At 34.1% G+C, this 10,064-nt stretch overlaps 1 protein-coding gene across 2 annotated transcripts in view; it reads right to left on the bottom strand.

Annotated features, from left to right (window-relative positions):
* Positions 1-1,571: 1,571 nt before the first annotated feature.
* Positions 1,572-10,064, bottom strand: part of LOC107442643 (uncharacterized) — a gene marked incomplete at its 3' end in the record, with an annotated part of 46,694 nt that continues 38,201 nt past the window's right edge. For both annotated transcript variants that reach the window (XM_071181124.1, XM_043052208.2), the window contains 9 exon segments: positions 1,572-1,809; positions 2,333-2,526; positions 3,245-3,411; positions 4,910-5,152; positions 5,609-5,696; positions 5,770-5,956; positions 7,279-7,493; positions 8,821-9,051; positions 9,834-10,029. In XM_071181124.1, the coding sequence (XP_071037225.1) occupies positions 1,572-1,809; positions 2,333-2,526; positions 3,245-3,411; positions 4,910-5,152; positions 5,609-5,696; positions 5,770-5,956; positions 7,279-7,493; positions 8,821-9,051; positions 9,834-10,029 (1,759 nt within the window).

Genomic DNA, 10,064 nt, shown 5'->3' with positions numbered 1-10,064 from the left:
TAAACAGTGGGATTAATATCCTTAAAGTTTTCAAAATTGAGACATGCCGCTCACACGAAAATGCCAAATATACGTATAAATTCTGAATTTGTCGCTTACATTGATTTTTATATTGCACGGCAGTATTGTCATCCAGTACAAATAAAGAGAAAAATTGATTTTTGCCATTCTGAATTTTCTATCACGACAAATTCTGCTCTAAACTGTCGTGAAATGATTGACATTGCTATTCGACAGAGCTCCAGTGAAGATTTAAAGTACTGATTACACCGAAAATGGTTTGAATTAATAGCCATTTAACGAATTAATAGATATTTAACGAAAATGACATTTTGTTAGAAACTATCAAAAAATTAAATTTAGTTGTACACTCTAGTACAGGTTCTAACTGCCGGTCCATGGATCAAATTGTACCAGGACGCCCAATGCTAAATTATTTCCATTTTATTTTTTGTGGTGATTGATCTTGGGTTTGTACGAATCTTTATGGATGGGAGGTTAACCGGTTTCTGAGAGACACCTAAAGCAACAACTACTAGAAGAGTAGAAGGCATCAGCACGGATCAAAACTGCGCAGTGGATAGAAAATATGATTTCACTACGTTCGGACTACTAAACTGCGCAGTGGTGGTTAATACGAAAGATGTCACTACGTTTGGACCACTAAAGGATTAAATTTCTTCTTTATGGCAACTCGTGCTGAGGCCTTCTCTTTTCTAGGAGGTATTGCCTAAAACTGCAACAATACCGTGCATTTTAATTGCATTTTATTTTGCATAACGTGCAAAATAAATATTTACGTGCATTTAAATCATGTTTAAATGCAATTAAATTAAAATTATTGAATCAAAACAATCTAAAATATAAACAATCAACGTCTCTTTACCCATGTCTCGACAGGCCGTGGTAAAATTATCACACATTGATCGGTCGTATGCAATAAAAAAGCTGGGGAGCACAGCTTTTGTAGATATCCGAGTGCGATAACTAGTCGGAATTTAGATTGTGAGGTCACATCTTTATAGACAAAGTCAAAGAAAAATAAAAAAGTTAAATCTGATTTAAACGTGCTGATCGTCGATAAGACAAATTGAATTACTAACTCCATATTCCGACTTAATTTGTTTGCTCTGGATGCTACTCATGCAAGATTGGCGCGAACGTGTTAAAAGATTGAGTCTATGTAAAGTTTAACAGGCCAAGTTCCGATAGTTATTTTGCGTTTATTTCAAATGAAATTAACTCAATTCACAACATAAGGCAGCGTTATACAGTTTGATACAGAAATAAAGGAAAGATCACTAAAATGCTCAGAAGGTTAACTTCATGCTTAAAAGAAACAGAATTTAAAGTTATTTTAAAACTTAACAGATCAATGCCATCATATAAGCGGCATGGTACTTATTTACGGAGTTCAATGCTGCGCATATGAGAACTGAAATTCCTCATCTTATTGCTCATATTAACAATTTATTATAATTAATTATATCCAATCGGAAATAAACTTTAAATACTTCATGGGTTGACTTGTTTAATTTATTTTACTGTCTATAAAAAAATTGACTGCTTACCTTCGAAAGTGAAGTGCACTAAAGAAATCACTCCACTCAAAGGAATGCTTTGAATCCATTGAATGCTGTAGTCGTAAGTATAAATATTTATCTCTCCACCAGAAACCATTTCAGTGCAGAAACCTTCTTTGCTGGGCCACTCGTCCACGTTGGCCATGGCCAGAAGCTGGATCTGTCCACGTTTCAGCCATAATGTGCTTGTGACGTACGTCGAGCTAACATATTGCAAGATCTTAAACTACAAGAAAATAGACTCCTTACAACATTGATATTTATGTAATAAAGCTGAAGAAAAATAAGGTTAGAAATACTTTAAATGGACACTTTTAAAGAGTGGATATCAAAAACTTTTTCAAGTGAATTTTAGGATCATGTTAGTTAGAAATATACACGGTGTTCTGTACTGACCGCTAATAATCTTAAGGATCCTTATCAAAAATTGAGAAAAAGGAAATACATTCCGAATCTGAAGTCTAAGAAAGTATACCTTTAACAAAATCTCACGAATCACTACCAAAGAAGGTGGAACTGCAAACATCAAAACGTGTTAGATACCCAGAGGAAACGTTGATAAGTTTAGTTATTAGAAGTACCTTTGAGTTACAATCGACAATTAAACAGGTTTTGATATCTTGTACATCAGCCTTCCTTAAAAATTTGATAGATTTCGATTGAGTTTTTTTTCACTTTAATATTAATATATGTTCTTTAATTAGGTTAGTAAGTTATTGTTACAATAACTTACGATACTATCAACTTACTTCATGTTGAGCGTCATCCCACTTGTAGACAGATGAATACGACCCTATTCCCGATCCAATAGCCAATAAGATATTGTCTTCTGAGTCACGAGTGACATCCAGGGATAAGACGCCTGAAGAGGGCAGGATTTGATGCTCTGACCATTCACGTTTTACTTCGTTGAATATGTAGACTACAGCGTTGCTGTAAACACCTGAAAGGATATTGAAGGATTCATTTACGAGTAATTTGTGTTGAATATTTAATGTCTTTTAAATTAAAAATGCCCAAGAGTTATCCACGCGTTTCAAAATGACAATTCAAACAATATACTTCAATACAATCTCAATAAAATTGCAAAAATCTATTAAAAGTTTTAAAGTTACGTTACGAAATCCTGGAAAGAAAATCCTGTATCCACAATTGAATATCCATAGGATGTTTAAAAAATACCAGCTTTAGAGTCTTTGTAAGAGGAACTAAGAATAAGTATATGGAGTCAGATTAAGAGAAACAAAAGAAAAATCAATTTTGTCCAACTCCGAATTATTATTATTAAGATTTACCCTGTAAAACATCTAGTTGATATCAAAACTAAAAATGTTGACAACTACACAGTTTAATGTGACTACTGTGACCACAGCTAATTTCAGCTCTATTAATTGAATAAAGTGGCTTTTGAATATATTAATTTATTTGCTCTGATCAATCACTATAATGATTCGTTAAAGTTTGATAAAAACATTTTACTCATTACTTTGACTTAATGTGTATTGTTTCCTTAGAGACTAAAAATATTTAAAAGTGTCCATTTTTGAACACCTTACTTCTTTCAAGCTTCAATGGATGCATCTTGAAAATTTCTTGAACCAATTGTTTATAAATATTAACGCTTTTCAAATCATTAATTAAAAATAGGTAACTATTCTTACCCTCTTTTCTATCATAATAGAATCCGGCTACAGCATACAAATGGACTCTTCTGAATGATTTTATGTCACTCAAGGTTGGTGAATTCTTAATCTCCATAAATACATCCAAGTATTTGGAATCTGTTAAAGATGCAAGCTTCATTTTCTCGTCCCTCTTATCATTGCACCTTGTTTAAAAATAAATAAAACTATCTTTAAAGTTCTTAGTATATGAAAAGAAAAAATGAAACATTTGTTTTAGATTGATCTCTCAGACATTTTAAATTTAGGAGAGATTTTTTTAGCTTAGTATGAAATTTAAACTTCAAAAAGTTTAAAAGCTTGGTTGTTGTGTTTTTGGCACATTCAATAAAACTGATAAGTTCGATATGTATTAAAAGCTATAAAAGGTTATGTAGCTCAAAAGATTTATTTTCATAAAAGATACTTTTATGTTAAAAAAAAAGATCAAAAAATTTCAATTTAGTTGAATATATAGATAGAACACTGACTATGGAATTTTAACATCTAAAATAGAACGATTTTGTTTCAGGTTGGTAGTGTGTCTAGGTTGCATTTCCTTAAGTCTCTAAACTAAAGGTTCTGGGAAGGTACTCAATTACTAACTCAGTCTCTGCAGATAAGGTTGCTTTAAGAAGCAGTCTTCGCTACAATGCTCATCTGGTTAACGGAAGTGACAGAAATGGTTAAGTGAGAGGCCGTGAGCGTTTGGCACACCAGTGCAGTTCTGTGTCTTAATTTTTAAGAGTTTAGTTGCTGCTGTGTTGTGTTTCGTATAGTCACAAGTAAACAGTGGGATTAATATCCCACTGTTCAACTGCGATTACTGTTAATTTAGTAGCACCATATAACGCGAGAGATGGAAACTTAAACTGCTGGAAATTGTTTTGAAGTTTTTTTTAGAGGCAGGCATTGAACTTTCGCTCTTTGCCTCGAAAGACGCTGGAAGTGTTGCTCTTAAAAGTTACTCTGTGGGCACCTGAAACTTAACAACCTAAATCACGGAGGCTAGCATTATCAACCCTACACTGCCACAGATACATGTTCATAGGGTGAGCTACATTCACACAACAGGGACAATTAGGTAGGCACTTTATTTACATCGCACTAGAACTGCACAATGGGCTATTGGCGACGGTCTGGGAAACATCCCCGAGGATGATCCGAAGACATGCAATCGCAGTTTTGATCCTCTGCAGAGGAGATGATTCCCTCGCTTTGGTAGACCGACGACCTGCGCACAAAGTTTAGCACTTTACGGTAGAACAGTTTAAAGAGGAGTGATACCGTCCACCCTCGGTCCGCACGCAAGCTGGTCACCCACCAATTTATAGACCACAGCCAGTGATGCCTGACATAGGTGTTCTGCAGAGAAACGTGTCTTTACGATCAGTTCAGTGTGGGACACAACAGAGAACAGCCAAATACATCCATACTCTATGCGGGATACGAACCCGCAACCTTTTGGTTCGCAGTCCGGTACGCTAACCGCTCGGCCACCTGGCAGGCAATAGTTGCTAAGTGGGTCGAATAGCTGTGTAGGACGCGAGTGATGCATTGAAATTCATGGTGCTACGATCTAGCATGCAAGTTTTTAACTAAATGTTTAGAGGAAAGGGAATAGTTTACGAACCATAAAATAGATAAAAATATTGTAGTACTCACCATTTAGGTTGAAAACCTCTTGCATTCGTCCATATGAAGAAGTCTTTTCGCGTTGGAGTGAGAACTGGATCAGGTATTGGATATAATCTTCCTGGCTCTGGTTCGCTGTCCACAATCAAGTGACCAGACTTCTTCACCCTTATCCAGTAAGAGTATTCCTCGTGACAGCATCTTTCAAGGTAAGTGCATTGTTTCTGAGATGTCCATATGACCATAGAATGGGAGAATTCACTCGTAGAGTGTCTGAAAAATTGCAAAACAAGCTCCCAATGTATGCAAATACATCTCAAAATAAAATTTTATTACTACCATATGTTGTTTAACAGGTAGTCATGCTGTATTAAATGAGAAAATGCTGAATACAGATAATTATGAAAAGTACTATATTTTTTAACCGATTGCATTTAAACTTTAGATTTTTTAATTTAATATTAGTAAATTCATAAAACAATTATCTTTTAGATTATATTTCCGATTATAATATTTCCAATTATAAATTTAATAATTTTTCTGATAATTTAAAGAATTGAGAACTGTGAAAGAGTAAAAATTGAAAAGTTTATTATTCATTAGATAATTCAATTCTGCCATACGAATTTGAAGTTTATTCCCAAAAACCAATGTTAAAATATTTATGGTAATGTTAATAATGACCTAGTACAATTAGTTGTACAGTCAATATAAAGAACAGATACTTACTCTAAGCGATATCCTTGCAGTATTTTCATGGTTGGACCCAAATTAATCTCTTGCAGTAAAATGAAATATGCAAACTTCGATACTTTATCTGAAAAGAATAGAGGGAGATGAAGATAAAAATAAAAACAGCATGAGGTAGTTTCATCTGAAGATGTACTTACTGTGCACCACATTCAGATGCTCACTAAGTTGTTGCCAGTACTCGTAACTCAAATTCTTCAGGTAACTCAGTGTTCCATTTAAACTGTTGACAGCTTCGAAGAATGTCGAGGTTATTCCAGAAAGTGATATGTCGTTAATCAAATCGGAGAAGAGATAACTTCTAGCTTCTAAAGGTTTGCTAAATAGCTGAGGTTAAAAATAAATAAAATCAGGCGCACGAATATTTTAAGGAGATGAAAAAATTTCATTCATAATTATAAAGTTTAAAGTAATGAAAGCTGTCAGTAGCGGCTATACTTGCCAAAAATAAATTGTATGGGATTTAAGTTAGTTGAGTTAACAGCGCTTTAAACTGAGTGGGCAAAGCGATATTTTAACGTTGGTTTAAACTGTGTTTTAAAGTTAGAGGGAAAAAAATTAGGAGCAAATGTAAGAGATTGCTTTTCATAAATATCAAATCAATATTTTTATTGTTTAAAACTGTTTTTCGAATTCTGAAATATGTCATGCATGATATTTATTGACAATACTATAGCATCATTTTTTAATATATAATATGTTGAATAGTTTATCCTCACGAGATGATTGTTGGTTGTAGTTCATTTACGTCGCACTAGAGCTGCACAATGGGCTATTGGCGACTGTCTGGGAAACATCCCTCGGGATGATCCGAAGACATGCCATCACAATTTTGATCCTCTGCAGAGGGGATGCACCCCCCGCTTCGGTAGCCCGACGACCTGCACGCGTAGTTAAGCACTTTACGGTAGAACGGTTTAACGAGGACCAATACCGCACACCCTCGGTCCCTACGCAGACTGATCCAAGTGGTCACTCACCCGCACACTGACCGCAGCCAGTGATGCTTGCCTTCGGTGATCTGCAGGGAACCGTGTCTTAACGATCAGTCCACTGCGGGACCCTCACGAGATGAAGAATCAAAATTATGTGCACAAAGATACAAAATCAAGTGGAGTTCAAAAATAAGTCGGACCATAAAGAAAAATATAAACTAGTATGTTTTTCTGCTTTTAATGCTGTCTTCGTTTGATATAAAATTTTTAAATACCCTTTTTAAAACAAATTATGAACAGATAAAATTAATATGACAGATTGCTTCAAATCTTATCTTTGAAAAAATTCCCTGTAATCTTATCCTTATATTCTAAATCTAGTTCTTGGCTTGAATAATTGCATTTTTGGTTGTGAATTAAATGTATTAAGTTTAAAGGGCTAGATGTGGCCTTGTTGCACCAAACAAACACTACGCAAGTTTGTCTACAGTGTTACTTAATTTTTTTCTTTTTTTACCATTCCAGGCTCGTGCTCTCAAATGACAAACGTAGCGTAAAGCTCGTAAAAGTAACGAAAGTAATTTGTAGTCGCTACATTAGAAAAAAAGTAGTTTAAGTTAACTACAAAGAAAATGTTTTTCCGACCATATCAATGGTCATTTGTATCACATCACAAGTCTCAGATGAACTTACATTTAAATTACGGATACATACCTGCAATTCCTTCACAAATTCTTCTCTATTGTGCTTTACAATAGCCTGATCCAAAGAATGAACATTGTGGCCATTAATTGGAGATGCAGCCAAGGATCCATCGCTGTGAAAATCTCTCACGAATACTTTGTAGCCATTAAGGGGAATGTTGTTAGATTTCTTTGCCACCATATCCAATGCGACGTCATTGACCATTCCATCAATTAGCAAATCACCTTTTGAAGAAAAAAGAAACTTATTTGGTACAATTATAAGTTTTTAAAGGATGGTCTAGCAGAAGTGGAAATTATAAGCTCTAAATGAATTTTTTCAAGCTAAATTCAGACATTTTTATTTAGTTACAGATCAAATTAGTCGAAGTTATGGCAACAGGACTGTGTTAGAGTTGGCAACATATGTATTTTTTTTAAGACTCCCTGGTCATATAAGATCTTGTTTGACGGAGCAACAAGCAATCTGACACGAAACTTTTTTTCTGTACAAAATCAAAGCGCAAGAGTGATGACGATATGACGCGAACAGCTTAAATGAGTGATAGGGATTTGCAGATTTTAATCTTGCTAACAAGAAATAGAGGTATGGAAGGATGATTCCAAACTTCCTATTGTAAACTTGTTAATTTTGAAGCTAATTTAATCAAATTTACTAAAATGTCAATTAAAAAATTTATTCACTTAAGGAAAATATCGAAAAGTTTTTTCTATCGTTTTCTTATCAACAGCGCTACCTGTTCACTTGTTTTCTGATTAATAGCGGCAATGTCCCTCGGAAATAGAAAACAGCAAAACTTTTGAAGTTTATAAAAAATTTAAAACCAGTTATGAGTTTTATACCATGAAGAATTATGTATGATTTAAAAACCGAAAACTTGTGAATGGTTGCAGATATCAATGAGAATTGTAAAAACATACGGGGGCGGGAGAATTAGTGGTTTGAAGATTGCTATTAGTTGTATGTTGCTCAACTTTATTGGTAACTTGAACGGCACTAAAAATTTGAATTTAAGAATTTTAATGCGCTGAAAACTTTTAGAAGACAGATTTACAATATTATACTTATCGAGTGTAATATGTAGTGCTTGAAGGATAGATTTATTGATATATTGCACCTTATCGTTAGTCAGAAAATTCATATTCCCGCAATAACCGTCTTTAATGTAGGTTTAAAAACCTTGTCAAAAATTAAGCCAAAAATACATATTTCAGAGAATAAAAAACTAAAAATACAATAAATCACTTAAGATTGCAGGGCTAAAAACCTATTTGTGAGAACAGGAGTTAAAAGGCATTTATTGAAATTAAGGTAATCAAACTAATTTTGATGTTTTCACAGTGCATTTTCACTAGTGAGTCAACAGAAATCCTTTGTTTCATATTTGCCATCCCTACTAAATATAGTTTTGTATCCATTTTTGACAAGGTTTCTGAGAACATACATCAAGGGCGGTGATTGCGGAACATCTAGTGTAGAGTAAAATTATGGAGTTAAATGAAAACTAGAAACATACGAAACAGAAAATTTGTCCAATAATGGCTTTCTTACCTCGCACCGAGACATCAGATTGGAATTTCAATTTGGAATTCACGTCCTGGTCTGTAGACAAAGTAACCCGGTTTTGCAAAAGGCTGGTCACATTTATGCCATCCAAGTTGCCATGAACGTCAACGTCAGATGCCGCAATCAAATCGGACATGAAATATGTTGTGCTATTGATGGTTTCTGTTGTGTCTACCCGAACTATGTCGTCTGGTAATAGGAGACCATTGAAGTGTCCTTTAAGAAATTGAACATGTGAAAATCTACAATTACCACAAAACTGAAGATTAAGAATGAAAGTTGTTCAGTAATAAGCAGAAATCTAGCAACTAATCGATTGAGAAGTACAGAGTTTCTAAAACTGACTGATGATTTGAAAAATCTATTTAAAAAAATGTGAGGATATAGCAATCTACTGTTTGGTTCCGATTAGAAACGTAGATCTGTATTACCATAGTTTTAGTTCAAGTTGCACAACGCTGTTTGCTTTTGATATGATTTGAAAACAGCATTTTACAGTTCTGTTCAATCAGCATCTGTTAACTCTTAAATTACGAAATTATTAGAACACAGGAAAACGTGCTTTTACTGTTTTCTGTAATAGGAGTTTTCTGCATCATTAATCCTTTTTAAGACATTATGGAACTTCTTTAATACTTTTTAAGGTGGTTTATAAATTTCGCGGATAACTATATGTACCAAAACTTAATGAAAATTAAATCTCCTGAATTAACTTATGTTGTTCGAAATGTAAATTGAAATTTACTTATTATAGTGCTTGACATACTTAAACTACTTCGTAATCTGAAATCTCATTTGCTTTTTACAACATTTTGAATGTTCCCCAAAAGAGCTGATTTGTATTGTCGGTAAGTATTGTTCTGTGACCTCCAATGATAGAGTTTTGAAATATTTGCAATTAACTCATGTGCAAGAATTTTTGCTTTCATCATATCTGTATTCAATAAAGGTAATAGCAAAAGATTGTTTTATTCGAATTTGTCAGTACAAAAACTTACCTTCCACCGTGGCTACATCAGTCTTGAAAGATTTAAATATCTTCTCACTGTCAACGTACTGGAGTCCTTGCTTCAAGACCACATTTTCAAAGAGGTCGTTTGCGTCGATCCCCTGTAGATATCCAGCTACAAAGAGATCTTTAGCATCGAGGACTTCGCTTGTGAAAGATTTAAACTTCTTGTAGCCATTGATGTCCTTTTAAAGAAAGGAACTTCATAAGTTTTAAGAAT

This window comes from Parasteatoda tepidariorum, chromosome 5, assembly GCF_043381705.1.
Source record: "Parasteatoda tepidariorum isolate YZ-2023 chromosome 5, CAS_Ptep_4.0, whole genome shotgun sequence".
In the NCBI taxonomy this organism is placed as follows: Eukaryota; Metazoa; Arthropoda; class Arachnida; order Araneae; family Theridiidae; genus Parasteatoda; species Parasteatoda tepidariorum.
This window is presented reverse-complemented; position numbering and strand designations above follow the sequence as displayed.